The sequence below is a fragment of the Onychostruthus taczanowskii genome, unplaced genomic scaffold (genome assembly GCF_017590055.1).
Source record: "Onychostruthus taczanowskii isolate IOZ18803 unplaced genomic scaffold, ASM1759005v1 scaffold237, whole genome shotgun sequence".
Classification (NCBI taxonomy): Eukaryota; Metazoa; Chordata; class Aves; order Passeriformes; family Passeridae; genus Onychostruthus; species Onychostruthus taczanowskii.
The window spans coordinates 153,621-168,239 of NW_024499651.1; the positions used below are offsets into that span (position 1 = coordinate 153,621).

The following is a 14,619-nucleotide window of genomic DNA, read 5'->3' on the forward strand; positions in this document are numbered from 1 at the left end:
GGATTGGGGGAAACTGTGTGGGTTGCTTGGGTTTTTGTAATGTTTTTACCACTTTATTCGCACTGCTTCATACACTGCCTACTTTGATAGATACTCCCTAGTTGTCACTTAATTTAATGTGTTCTGCAATGTTTGGGGTTTTTGTGGTCATGTTACTTGTACATTTCTTCTAAAATTACTTCTTTGCTTATCTTAGTGAAGCAAGCCTACAGCTCCATAAGCTCACAGAATTGTGTTTCCATTGGCAGCTATAAAACAATCTCATGTTTTAGTCTTGATTGGCTAGATGCTCTCTGCTACCTGCAGCATTTACGAGTATCTCACCTACTTCAAGCTTTTCTTCTGTAGTTTCTATAGAGAGCGGATATAATCACGCCAACTGGTGGAGTACGCCTTGTTTATTTTCAAAGTCAGCCTTTGTCTTGATTGCCAATATGGTGATGCATTGAATTTGTTTTATTAGATGAGAAGTTTTAGTGTGTCTTGTTGCAAGTGGGACAGAGAATTTTCAAATTGAACTATTGAATCCCCACTCATATGTGTATGCTTTAGGCTGCACATTTTTTATCAAGAGTTATGCTTATACTGTTTTTTCACCCAAGATAAAATTATGTTCCCTTCTTTCTAAAGGACATGTACTTCTGACAGCACCCAGGTTTTATTAAGCCTTGTATGTTCTGAGGTCTATTAATGACCTACTTCTTAGAAAAATGTGTAGCCTGTTAAAAATCCACTTGGACATGAACATGGCATGTCTGAGTCCTGAACACTTTTGTTCTGATGCATTTGAACATGCCCTGGACTGTAAGTTTTTGGTGTGTTGCTCTAATAATTTTTTTATTTATTTTTGCTTTGCATAGTCTTTCTAATAAGTACTTAGTTTTTAGTATTCTACAGCTGCTGAAATAACATTATTTTGGATTTCTGATTTATGTGAACCATGTCTTCTAATAGCTGGATTCTGGACTAAATACAGAGTTTCAAGATTAGTAGTACAATTTATGTGCATAGTACTGCTTCCCTGGTGTCTAAAATTCTGAATTAGTGGTAGTATTGAGGACAAGTATATTTCTCAGCATGTTTTCCTGGACAGTAAAAAGAGCTGAAAATATATGTTCCTTTAGTAGGAAAGGGAAACTTTACGTGGTAATTATTAAATCTTCCTTCTTCTACTTATAAGTTGGCATTTCACTGTGTTTGTGGAGAGGTATACTATACTCTTCTGGAATTGCTTGATTTCAGTTCTGTTCTGTTTTTCAGATCTTCATACTTCTACCATGAATATACAATGAGAGATATTGTAAAGGAAGACTAATTTTACTGTATTATAGGAGATTAAAGGCTATGTAAATCCCTACCATTTATCTCTCAATAGAATAATTTGGTGACATGTATGAAGACAAAAATTCAGTCATTTCTGTACAAATATGTCTATCCTTATTTCTTGGCATTTTTTCTTTATGATGAAACAACACACTCAGATGTTCACTGTTTCTTGTGATAACTACAGTTAAAAATGAGCTGGAGTGCAAAGAAAAGCTGAAAGCAAAATGCAGTTGTGAATGGAAGGAACTTTTTGCTTTTGTGTTTTGCTGTCAGCAGTATTGTTCTGCTAGTTAAAGAAGTCTGCTTGAATTGAAGAGATGAAGTGGAAGGTTTTGAGCAATTTTTTTTAAGACATTACTTTAGTAGGCGGGAATTGTGTGCATTTGTACATCAATTTGAATACTTAGAGTAGCTGGCAGGTAGTCTAGTTAATTTGCTATATTCTTGGGTAATGAATTAATTATCCTGAACTCTCCTCAGCATGTCAGATGATACTTACTTGCTGTATACTTATTTGGAAATTGGAGAATTAAGCTGAGAAACCGGTTTGTATTAGTATCACTTAACCATGTTGCTGTGAATAGGGACTCTGAAGGTTCTCAGTACTGCTTTGACACATGTAAGAGAAGTCTCTGGATGCAGCAATTCAGAAGACTATTTCCATTATTCAGAAATAATGTGCTATTTCTCAGAACCCTTCTAAGCAAAAGGCACAGAAGTTTGTCTTGTAATTGTTCTTGTCGTAGTATTCTGTTAATATGCATTACTCGATATGTACTTACATTATCTTATATTAAATTTTAATTGCATTTTTATAAGACAATTTCCTTTGTTTTTTGTTAGCCCAACAAGGAAGGATTCTCTTTTGACCAAAGAGGGATAATCATGGAATCCATGATAGGATAGCCATATTTCATATAGACAGAATGCTCTGAGTGAGACAGAAAACTGTGCTAGTCATGAGACTAAACAGCAGCTTCTGGCATACAGGATCAGTTCTAAAAGAAAAATGGGTGGTCAAGTGGTGCCTCTTAAGAAATCCTGAGCTTTCGGAAACTCAAGAATTTGCAGATTTTGGTAGTTGTTGACTCCTTTGAGGTTAGATAATGAAAATTCTTGTCATTTTTGAGAATTGAGGCCTGTGAATATGTCTAGTGCACTAAAAATTGAATCTTCTGTAGGTGTGGAACTGTAAGTACAGTCCTTCCCAGAAGCAGCAGGATCTCTCTCATGATGACGAGGAAGCCAAGGGTGCAGCGTTTGAGCTGCAGATGGTCATTTGCACTGCTGATGTCTCCAGTCCTGTATTCTTCTGGAGACAGACACTTTTTTCTTGTACAGGGAGTGTCTGGAGTGTCAGTCTGGCAAAACCTGCAAGCCTTTTCAAGGTTAAAAAGTATGGTGCAACAGAAGTTATACCATAACACCTAGCAGAGACGTATCACTAGACTTCCACACCATAAGTATGGTGGCAGTGGTTATGTTAGCATTACATACCTTCAAGCAAACAGGAAGACTTACTGTTTTGTGTGCTTGTCTTGGCAGAGGGATTTGGCAAAGTGTAGCCATTTCTTTCTACAGTGGATTGCAGATAAGTTGCACTGTAGAAAAAGCTGTCTTGGCTTGTAAGAAACTATTGCTGGTCTATTTGTTAGGCCATAAACTCAGTCATCCTGCTTCCTGATCAACCAGTCTTAGAAGCAAATGCTGAAAAAGAGGGACTGCTTCTATGTTTACTATAGCCCCACTTTGAACACAGACACAGTGGTAAAATTCTTCGTGATTAAAAAATACACTGGGTAGGCCTCCGATGTTTCAAAGCATGAGTCACTACAGTTCTACAGTAAACAGGAAGGACTTGAAAATTGTTTCTAGTGTTTTCCTCACACCCCATCTCAGCAAGAACTGAGGAGCTTGGTGTATGCACCTAAGCATTTCAAAACAGTAATTATTTAGGCATTTTGAATTGAACAGAACATTTAAGATCTAACCTTCAAATTAAAAAAAAAAGTCATGGACAAGTAGATTATTAATCTTGGACACGCTGGAAAAAATTGCCTAATATGTGCTTAATTGTTTTGCTTCAGTCCATGATAAAAGGAAGGACAGGCTGAAACTTCAAAGTTGTACAGTTCTGTGTACTCTTACTGCTAACAAATACTCGGCAACTGACTTTGATCTGGAGCCCAGGATGGGGCAAAGCTTTTCAGCGTCTTAATGCCACGACTCTTTTGTTGGATTCTGTAGGTGAACTGAGCAGTTCAGCCTCAAGCAGTCTTGTTGCCACTCCTGTTCTGCTTCCTCTCCTGTCCTGTGTCTGATCTGTTTAGTGAATACCTACCTTGGGATTCAAAGGAGGGATTTGTAGGACCTATCTACAATCTTGTTTCTCTTCTTCTTCACAAAAGGGATGAGTTTCTAGTTAAGCCTTTATCATGACTGTAATTCTTCATACAAAAGCCCTGGGACAAAAATACTGTGTGCCTTGTGCACATGTAAGGGGGCGAACATTGCGCTTTCTTTCTTACCTTACATTTCCCTTCCCTAATATTTCTATGCCAAAAAAGATGTCATCTTTTGCACTTGCCTGTTCTCTATTTCTGTGTACTCTCTGAGTAAGCTTTCTGCTTATATGCCCAAGAAAGAAACATGAATGAGTACCGGAATTGCATACATATGCACTATTCATTTCTCCTCTGTTTAAGAGTAGTTACTGTTTACCAGTTTTTACCTTTCACTTAAGAAAAAACTGTGATATTGCATGGATTGACTGTTTCCAGTCTTAGTTTCTGTATGAAAGAGCTGTGGAGTTCTTTCATCTCTCCTCATGGTTTTTCAAAGGAATGTCTTATTCCCAGGAGCAGAGCAGATTCAGTTGCTTTGTGATGTCTGTTCTAGAATCAAGCATCTTCCTTGTTCCTTCATTTCAAACTGTGTGGTACTTGGGAACGTATAGTAAAATACCTTGAAAGTACTAGCTTATTATTCAGGACAGAAGATTTAATAGAAATATCTATTGTTGGGTTCTTGGAAGATGGATGGGATACTAATAGTTGAACTAAAGTGATTGAAGATTTCTGAGGAAGAAAGTAGATTTGGAAAAGAAAGGGAAGTTCTGAACAAAAGAATATATTAGAAAAATAAATGTTTTAGTAGAGTGATGGCATCTTATTAGTGAAAAGAAAAAAAAAAGAATTCTAATCTCTCACTGTTTTTTATCCACCTTGGCTTCTTGAAGGATGCTGTTGATGTAACAAAAGCATCAAAAGCATGAGCTATGGATGCACTTAGAACAGAAGTAACAGAAAAAGAGCTCACTAGTATAGCAAAACCCAGCCTTTTACAGTAGCATTTTTATTAGTAGTTAAAAGAAGCAAAAAAAGAACCCCCCCTGCACCTGAAACCTTTATTAGTTGGTATTTGTGCCCTTGTCCTTGAGCAGAGCTGACTTTCTTTTCAATGACCATGAAAAAATAATTTCATGTACTTTCCCTGAGGAGTGTTTTTATTCAGTGCTAGAATGTCACTTCCTCAACCCACAGTTTCCACAAACTGGAAATCATGCAATGAATACAAATAAAAGGTATTAATGAAGTGCCAAAAGTACCTGGAAAACTGAGCCTTTCAGGTTTTTCAATGTATGTATTCAAGAAAACATAACTATGAGAATATGATGATATCAGCTTTCTGATGAAATCTGTGTGCAACCATTTTGTGTTTCTATTTTCTGTTTAAAGCACTACTTGCCATCTGGAAAGAGGGTATATGAGCACAGGCAGCGGTGATGTTATAGATGAGGTGCAGGAATCGAGCAAAACTTTGGCTTTTGGTACTGCAAGGCAACAGGTGCAAGCCTCATGGAAGGATGAGAGTAGTGCCTGGTGAGGGACTGCTGCTGTAGGACTTGTGGTGATGAGACTTGCAATTGTTAGCTAGAAACCGGGGACTGAAATGTCTTTTGATTATCTAAGTGGTTGAGGGATAGCAGCCATGACCTTGGTCTGTACGGGTGGAATTTAACCTGCTTCCCCGTTACACAAATACTTCAACTGAGTCAAGCTGAAAGTTTCAATTGTGAATCTTTGTCTCCATCTGAGGTTTTGTCTGCCTGTATTAATTGGCACTGTAGGTCTGATTTTTGTGAGATAACTGGCGAAGAGCTAAAATTAAAAATACTGGGTTTTTTGTGCATTGTAGTTCTGTAATGGCTGATTTTTTAAAATGTTTTGTCTTCTCTCTTTCCCTTCCCCAAAAGAGCCTACTCCTTTCATGTTACTGCAGATGGTCAGATGCAGCCAGTTCCTTTCCCTCCTGATGCCCTCATCGGTCCAGGAATCCCTCGCCATGCCCGTCAGATCAACACCCTGAACCACGGGGAAGTTGTGTGTGCAGTCACCATCAGCAACCCCACGAGGCATGTGTACACTGGTGGGAAGGGATGTGTCAAGGTTTGGGACATCAGCCACCCTGGCAACAAGAGCCCTGTCTCTCAGCTGGACTGCCTGGTAGGTGAACAGGAATTTATGCACAAAGGTAGCTTCTCCTTAGAGACTCAAAAAAAGTCCTTGTTTGGATTTTGTTCATATTAGAAGGAAATAGCAGGCAGGTCTGTTTCCCAGTGTCCTTTTTTTTTTTTTCAACATACAACAGTGTTACAGAGAACAGTGGTGGCTTGTTTAGTTGTAATTATCACTGAGGGTCAGGTAACACATTAGATCAGATGTCTGAATAGAATGTGTATATCATGTTTTGAATGCAATGTAATATTTTTTCCTTTTCTACTTATGCTGATGATTTTTGTGCATGAGTTTAAAAGGAATGTAGCTTGTCTTATGCAGGGCTGCAGAGATCTTTCCTAGGTCTTTGACTCACACGAGTGAGGAGTGAAAACCTCATTTCTGTAAGATGATAGCGGCCACATACTGAAATAATGTGACACAGTACAAAGGTCACTTAAAGTTGTGCTATGATTTTTGTTCACTATGTTCACTAGTTATACATATAGGCCGGTTATTTTCACATGTTCAGGATACAAAAGGAACTGGTTGCAATAGTATAGGTAGCTTAAAAGTTAACTCAAAAAAGCTACTGGCTCAATAAGAGATGCTTCTCACTAGAGGCAGCATAGAGGTTTGTGCAGTGTTAACTGAGAAGACTTAATGTCAAGTACAGTAATATACATTGTAAATGAAAATTCTAGCTTCAGTGTAGATCCAATTAAATGTGGTGGGGTTTTTTTACCCTTTATCCTCTCTTTACTGCTATCATTTTGTAATTGCTGGGTAGTAATAGTGAAGTTGAATAGGTATTCTGTTCTGTGGCAGGTATATGTATCTGGATGAAGAGCCTTCATTTAAGTCAGGGAGCAGTAATGACCGATTAAGTTAACATTTGCACTGCCCTACTTACTGCTCTTTTGCTGCAAATTTAAAAAAAAAATATGTATCATAGTAGTATTCTTGCAGTATTTTTATCTGTCTTGAGTTACAGATCTTAATCATCAATTTTGTAAAAAAACTGTTGCCAGTCAAGCAAGGTTGTAATAAGGAACGGTAGAAATGTCTTCTGTCTCTAACTCCCCCACAGTACCTCTCAAATCAACAATAATACCACAAATGAGAGATCAATATGTACAATAAGAATCATGTTGAACAACAAAGGATCAACATATATACAGGACGATTACTGGAATCCTTAATCTTTCAGCTTTAATACTGTGAATGCAAAATAGTATTTGAAAGAAAAATTTAGAAATCTGAAGTGCATGAGACTAGAACGACATTTTCGCTGTTAAATAGGGCTGTTAAATGCCAAATGAAAGGTCATTTGCTTTAATATTTCTATTGTTGGTGACCTTCACTGATGGAGTACATTTGCAGAAAAGCAAGCTTACTTTGGCTCTGTTTTTGTGTAATGAGATAGAAAACTTGCCATTTGTCACATTTGAAACAGAGTAGACTGTGACAACAGGAGTCTGAAGTTTTAATTTCTGCAGCTGCAGTTTCTAATTAGTGATGAGAAGTAGGTGTTTCCAACCTTTTAAGACCTGCTGGCTCCTCTTCAGTACTTCGGTAATGGAAAAAGTACCAAACTGCTTGAAACTTTGATGCAGTCAGAATTATTTGTGGTCATTACTGGCAGGCACATAACTGAGATGATTTGTGTTGTACAGAACAGAGATAACTACATCCGCTCCTGTAAATTGCTGCCCGATGGATGCACCCTCATAGTTGGCGGGGAAGCCAGCACATTATCCATATGGGACCTGGCAGCTCCAACTCCTCGTATAAAAGCAGAGCTGACATCCTCAGCACCTGCCTGCTATGCTCTGGCTATCAGCCCTGACTCCAAGGTGTGCTTTTCCTGCTGCAGTGATGGGAACATTGCAGTGTGGGATCTGCACAATCAGACACTGGTCAGGTGAGTTGTTGTTTACAGAAAATTTTAATAGAAGTTACTCTTTGGACGGCTACATAAATATTTATCTCCCTGAATAGGATTTATAACAGCAAAGTAAATAGTGTCTCTTATTCAGCGGAGTGGTTTACACCCAAGTCAGGCAGAAACTGGTTTTGGTAGCTTCAGCCTAGGCTCGGAAGATGTACTCTGAGGATTTGTCCATAACCTGCTGTAGTCAATGTAAAAGCTCCTGCAGGTCTCTATTATTTGGGATTGGTCTGCAAGGTTTTTACAAGCAGTGTTCTTGCTGGTTTGTTACCAGTATAGACTGAACATGCCTTCTAGGGAACAATTTGAGGTTTGTTCTTTTCCTTTGTCTTAAGCCTTGTTAAGTAAAAAAGAGAATTTTCAAATCTTATTTAGTGATGATAAGTAGTAAAATTATTCTTACAAATGTGGTTGAAAGGGTGGATCGTTTCAGTTCTTTAGGAAAGCAGAGGGGGTTACTATAGGATAAATTTAGTTTAGGCTTACCAAAGCAGTGATGGCTTACAATATTTTGAGAACAATGAGTCTAATTTGGAAAGGCCATGATACCTTGAAAGTTCTGAACACAAAAACTAAGGAATATGCTTAGTCTGCTGTGTTTCAGTTAAACTTCCTGTATATACATAATAAGCTGAAAATTACATGCAGAGAGTCATGTTAATGTGCATGCAAATTTTACTTTCTGTTGAACTTTAGGTCAATAAATACAATTTTAATTATATAAAGTTTTCACTTTGTCATATGCATGCTTAGTCCCTTGTAAAGGTGCACTCTGTGACATCTATCACATCTGTGAATATCTTGCTTTTTAAATGTTTGCTGTATGTGTTCCCACCACACTGATCTTGCTGGTTGATAGCACATGGAATTTTGAGACCAGAGCTACTAAACAAAACATGCTGTGTGACCTTTCTGTGGCAGCTCTTGGTGATTCATACCCTTCCTTCCCAAGCTAGTTGTCCTTTCCCCACCCACCCTCCACCTTTCACACTGGTGCACAGGACTTTGAAGCTAATTGCTGAAGAAAAATGCAGGAGCTTCAGAATGCTTTTGCCAAAGGATTAAGAAAAACTTGAGATGACCTTTTGGTTGCTGAAAGCTGAGTTACTAATGAGAAGGTTATAAAACAAACTGGTCCATTTAGATTTTTCTAATCTCTTGCCACAGAGAATGCAACTTTGTGACTCAGCAATACTTATGTTTAACTATCTGGATCTCTATCTGGATCCCTTTCTATTAGTATATCTGCTTGTTATTTATCTTCTTGACTTGAAGCCAAAGAAAAATACAGAAGCTGTTTTCTGAAATTGGAGTTTTTATTCTCTGACCGCTTTGATTTTATCTGCGTTATCCTTAGTGGTTTTAACTGTAGTTAATGGGCTTTAATATTCTCACAAGTGGGTATGGGTTTTTTTGGGGTTTTGTTGTTTTGTTATCTTTTTTCAAAACTTGATAGGAAATATTTTACTTTATTCAGCTAACCATGATGCAGATAATTTCTCTAGCACCTGGAAAATGTTTTTTTAACACTGGTATTTAATGCTCAGTGAGAGGGAGGGGCTGATTCTTGCTCATCGTCAGATACAGAACAGATGACACATGTACAGAGTCCAAAACTAACACCACAACAGTGTTCACCTTGAGCTCTGGCAGGAAATCATTATTCAATCTGGTTTGTTTTATCAGGCAATTCCAGGGCCACACAGATGGAGCCAGCTGTATTGACATTTCTAATGATGGTACCAAGCTCTGGACAGGAGGTTTGGATAACACTGTCAGATCCTGGGACTTGAGAGAAGGGAGACAGCTACAACAGCATGATTTCACATCACAGGTAACTAGATTTTCCTACAGCTTATGGCAATATGTGGGATGGGAAGGAAACCCTTAGGATCAAGGGTAAGACTGAGCCCAGCAGAACTGGCAGACTGTTCCCTCTCTTCCTTTTCGCAGCTCCCAATACAATATTTTGAAGCTTTATGTGCTTAGATTACAGAAGAAAATTATAGTCTGACACTACTCTTTTCCTATTTTTCTAAGTTAATATATAAAAACAGGGGTTATTTAGTTACTTGAATTTTGAACTGCATTTTTGCTGTTGAACTATGTAAATTTGCCCTTTTCTCTCTCTCTGTCTCTCCCCTTTTCCTAAATAATTTTAACTGCAGAAAAAAAATTATAGGAAAAAAATTAAAAGGTGTAAATATGGTATGATTTTCAGATATTTTCCCTTGGTTATTGTCCTACTGGTGAATGGCTAGCTGTGGGAATGGAGAGCAGCAATGTCGAAGTGCTACATGTAAATAAACCGGACAAGTATCAACTGCACCTTCATGAGAGCTGTGTCTTGTCACTCAAGTTTGCTTACTGTGGTAAGTTGCCCTGAACATAGAACTGGAGGTCAGGGTTTTTAATTCATGTTTTGCTAATCAGTTATTTCATAGTCATTAGTTATTACATCTCAGTTTCTTAAGTAATGCATAAATATCTCTGCTTTATGAATTCAAATGCACTTATCTACAAACAGCCATCTGTTTGTCTAGAGGCTGCTGTGGGGATTGATTCATGTGTAAAAAGCTATTTCTGTTTGAAATTTAGGGATTTCCTAGCATGTAACACACTGCAAACGTGCTGAGCATCCACATTGATTGTAAGCAAAAGTACTGTGTTGATTCGTAGTAGGAGCTTTTATAAGGGAAATTAGTTAACAGATTTTATTGATGTGAATTGAAAACCCAAAATTTGTCAGATGTCTCTTTCATGTTTCTCTAATCCTTCTGGTTTATATTCTAGGTAAATGGTTTGTGAGTACTGGGAAAGATAACCTTCTTAATGCATGGAGAACTCCTTATGGAGCCAGTATCTTCCAGGTGAGGATGATGTTGCTTTTAATGAAAAAGAATAAAACATGCAGAGTTCCAGGAGTGGATTCAGATATCTTCACGTATGTGATCTACCTAAAATGAGATGATGAAATGAGGGTAAACAGACATTTTTTTAATGATGTAATATATTTCTATTTTTCTTCTAGTCCAAAGAATCTTCATCAGTGCTTAGCTGTGACATCTCTGTGGATGATAAGTACATAGTCACTGGCTCTGGAGACAAAAAGGCTACAGTCTATGAAGTTATCTACTGAAAAATATGATGGGGATATTATTGTAGAGGTTGAACTGGGCCAAAATTGTTTGTAGAAGTAGAAAGGTTTTGAATTTTTGGAAGGAACAAACGTGTTGAGGTTCCAGACCTTGCCATGAAACTACTCCGATTTTTCAAAATAGAAGGCAGCATCCAGCAGCTAAGTATTGGCTACGTGGACCAGACGGAACACAGAGGCAAGACGGACAAATGTAGCCTAGGTTTTTGACATAATTTTTAAAAGCCAAGTCTACTGAAGAATGTTGGAGCCTTTTATTTTTTCTTTTTGTGACCTCATGCAAATTTTTCTCATTGCCTGAATATGGGGGATAAATACCTTTCTGTTCCTTGCAGTTCAAGTTGCATTCTGTCCTGGGTAGAGCAGCAGTGTCTCAGATGAACTTGTTTCCTGGTTTTGCATCTTGTGATATGTTTTTGTATTTTTGTTGAAGGTCAAATATTTGTATAAATTGTAAATATATTTAGTTTACTACAGTAAAGGCTTTAGTACCAACAACCAGTCTTCCCCCTTGCCCCTCCCTGCTTGCCCTGCTTATTTAAAATTAAAAACCTTTTGGGGATATAAGTACCTTTTTAGAAGCAAAAGCAAACACTATGTATAGTTTGAAAATGGTGTCTTATTCTTTATAACTGTTCTTAGATTTCTTTATCATACTTTAGAGTAGTTGATTTGACATACTAGGATATCAAGTCCAGTAGATATTGTCTTGTTCTACAGAAAACTTAAAGGCAGTTTTGTACTAATTATAGTGTAAATATAAAAATTGAACATTTCATAAAGCTGTGCAGTTTAAGTTTATTCTGATGTCCCATGTATATGTTCTTTGGCAGATATGGTAATATGTGCCTGATCATAACTCATTTGGTCATTTCTCTAGAAGAGGAGGTAATTTCCCTGTCTTTTTTTTCCCCAGCTGAACAGAATTCATGTAAGGCTACATTTCAACTAAGTACATCAGAGCCTTTATTTCTTATATAAGGATGTCTGTGATTAGATAAGTTGCATCCTTCCTGTTTTACAGAGAAGTGGTAGTTAATGACCATTTCCTTTTTAAAGTCTTGTCTATACTTAGATACTCAGGTAAATTTAACTAAATTACCAAAAGTATGAGTTTACAGGGGATTGCTTAAAGATGTTAAATACTTGCAGGGTTGCAAGTGAAGTGAATTAACCTAAACTAAGTTAAACTCGCTTCTTAATTTCTTGTGAGAATACTGACGAAGGAATATTTTGATTTTTAGCTAATCCACTCTACAAATTAATTAGAATTAATTTTCCTGAGTGTCCCATGTTATGCAGGCCTGTAGGCTCTACGTATTCATGCTGAGCAATCTTTGAGTCCTTTCCATTGTCGCATCACTGTGACATCTGTGAAGAGCCATGATAAGCAGCCAGTTACCAAAGCTATGCATCCTCAAGTTTTCTTAGTGTACTTAAGAGCAATGGATGAGGAGAGAACGTGTTCACCTTACTTAACTATTATTTTTTCAGTCTAATGTGTTCTTCCACTGTGTGCTAGACAACAAACTTTGCTGTTGCACTGGTGAGAGCCGTACATTTCCTACATTCTGTAATTTGGTTATAATTTCTGTTGCTAATGGAGAGTACAGATGAACAGAAGGATATCTTTGAGCAATTAATTTAGATTACACAAACTGGCAGACAGAAGAAGAGCTGCTTTCTCATTTTGCTAGCATTTAATGATGGCCTATATCCCTGTCTTTCAAAGATGTAGCTAGGAAGAAACAAGCTTGACTGACAGATGTGTTGATTGGACAAGGAATTTTTCATCTGGGGGCAAATTTTATCTAAGTTTCTAGTCTGAAGAGATGCAGGTTTTCTTTTTCAATTTACATGACCATTCTACTGCAACCAAGTTATAACATCCAAAACTGTAATAGCCTTAATGTATTAGCATTCCATTCAGAATGTAAAATATTACCCATTCAGGATAATCTGGTCTCCTAGACATTTAAAATTAGCTCATATCAATATGTATCCGTATATATCTTTGATTGCTTAGTTGTTAACTTGTATCTGTATGAAAATGACAGACCAGTTTAGATGGAGGTCATGTGGCTTTCAGACATAGCAGAGCAAAAAGCAGAATCACCAGTCTTTACAAATAATTAAGTCTTTACAAATAATTTGCTACACTGAAATGCTGGAACTACTATGCCATTTTTAAAAGAGAAAGTTTTAAAACAAGAGTATTTACAAGATTACTTGATTTTTACCCTTTTCATATTGAAATTTCTCTGAACATCTGGCTCTGGCAGTGATCATTGGCTTTAGCAGCACTGGCAAATTTGCTTTAGTTAGGACCTTTTGGTTTTTGCCAAACTGGTAGCACCTTGGCTTTTACTTTATGGGTATCCCTTTGCTGTTCTCTGAACTCAATATCAGAGGAACCAAGAATGCAAGTGTTCTTACACATCTATATCAATTTAAAAAAATCCCACAAGTGTAATTGGTCTGCTATATGTTGTGGCATAGGGCTTGCTAGTAAGATCACACTTACCATTCAGGAGGTTCAAAATCATAGTGTCAGGAAAATCATAAAATACCTTGTTTTGTTGGCTTCTACAATGTGCAGTGTCTCAGAGCGGTTATGGAATCAGAAATTTATGTGTATGAATTTAATCATATTTGTACCATGTATTTCCTGATTGTAATTAAGAAATTCATTCCTTTTTTTCCCCCCATCATATCTTTAAGCCTTGAGTCTGAAAATTATTGAATATATCTGAAAGCTTCTGAATGTATTGTCCATACTTGTGGATGAGTAGTTCTCTCCATTTGTTGTTTCAGATTTCACTTAATGTTTATAAAATTGTGAGTCTTCTCATTTGTCAGACAGTAAAGCATATTCTACTTGCAGATGTAATTTTTAATGAAAAGATAGATTTGCTGAACTCCTAGCCTGTCTGTCTACACAATCACCTAAAAGATATAAAACTCATGAAGCTTCAAACTTCTCTAAGTTCTTGTAGCCCTGTGTAAAGTACCGGGTGGAAATAATTGCTTAGTGAATGAAGAAACAGACTAACCAAGACCAGCAGTAACAGAAAAGGCACGGGGGAAACCATGGAGAAGAGAAGTGCACCAGTAACTATTGTATAGGTAATTAATTTTTTTGTGAGGGTGGTCAACTTAAATACAGTCCTAAAAGATTCCTTTGGTCAGCCCCTTTTGGGACAGTCTTTGTGTGCTGGGTGGCCTTCAGTATTCAGAGATGTCTGAATGCCACTCTGGCAAATGCCAGTTCTGAATAGAAGCAGGCAGTCCTTACAAAAGACATTTTGGATGTCAGTGCAAACAATAAATGATGAAGAGGGGATTTGTGGTAATACCAGTTCAACTGAACAAAATCCTTTGTCAGCTTTAATATGTATATTTTGTATATGTGCACTTGGTATAACCCTTCATAAATCAGTTGTGCAGAAAATCATATCATTGCACACAATGTATTTGTCAGTGTGTCAGACTTTCTTTTTGATGATAATTCCAAGCAAGGGTAGGTTCCCCATGTTAGCCCACAAGCCACTGGTATCATGAGAGAGAATTTTCATCTACATTAGTTCTTTCTAACTCATTTGGCATTACAAAGGCTTTTGTTCCTTTAAGGAAAGAGAGAGCACTAAATGAACATAATTTTCACAGACTGTTAAAACAAGTGTTATTTT

The 14,619-nt window shown here is 37.2% G+C and overlaps 1 protein-coding gene across 3 annotated transcripts in view; it reads left to right on the forward strand.

The window, feature by feature from the left end:
• Positions 1–11,429, forward strand: part of TLE1 (TLE family member 1, transcriptional corepressor) — a 71,377-nt gene extending 59,948 nt beyond the window's left edge. For all 3 annotated transcript variants that reach the window (XM_041405595.1, XM_041405597.1, XM_041405596.1), the window contains 6 exons: positions 5,582–5,831; positions 7,499–7,746; positions 9,460–9,607; positions 9,995–10,145; positions 10,567–10,643; positions 10,805–11,429. In XM_041405595.1, the coding sequence (XP_041261529.1) occupies positions 5,582–5,831; positions 7,499–7,746; positions 9,460–9,607; positions 9,995–10,145; positions 10,567–10,643; positions 10,805–10,912 (982 nt within the window). In that variant the 3' untranslated portion in view covers positions 10,913–11,429. The remainder of the gene's footprint in view (positions 1–5,581; positions 5,832–7,498; positions 7,747–9,459; positions 9,608–9,994; positions 10,146–10,566; positions 10,644–10,804) is intronic.
• The last annotated feature ends 3,190 nt before the right edge of the window (positions 11,430–14,619 follow it).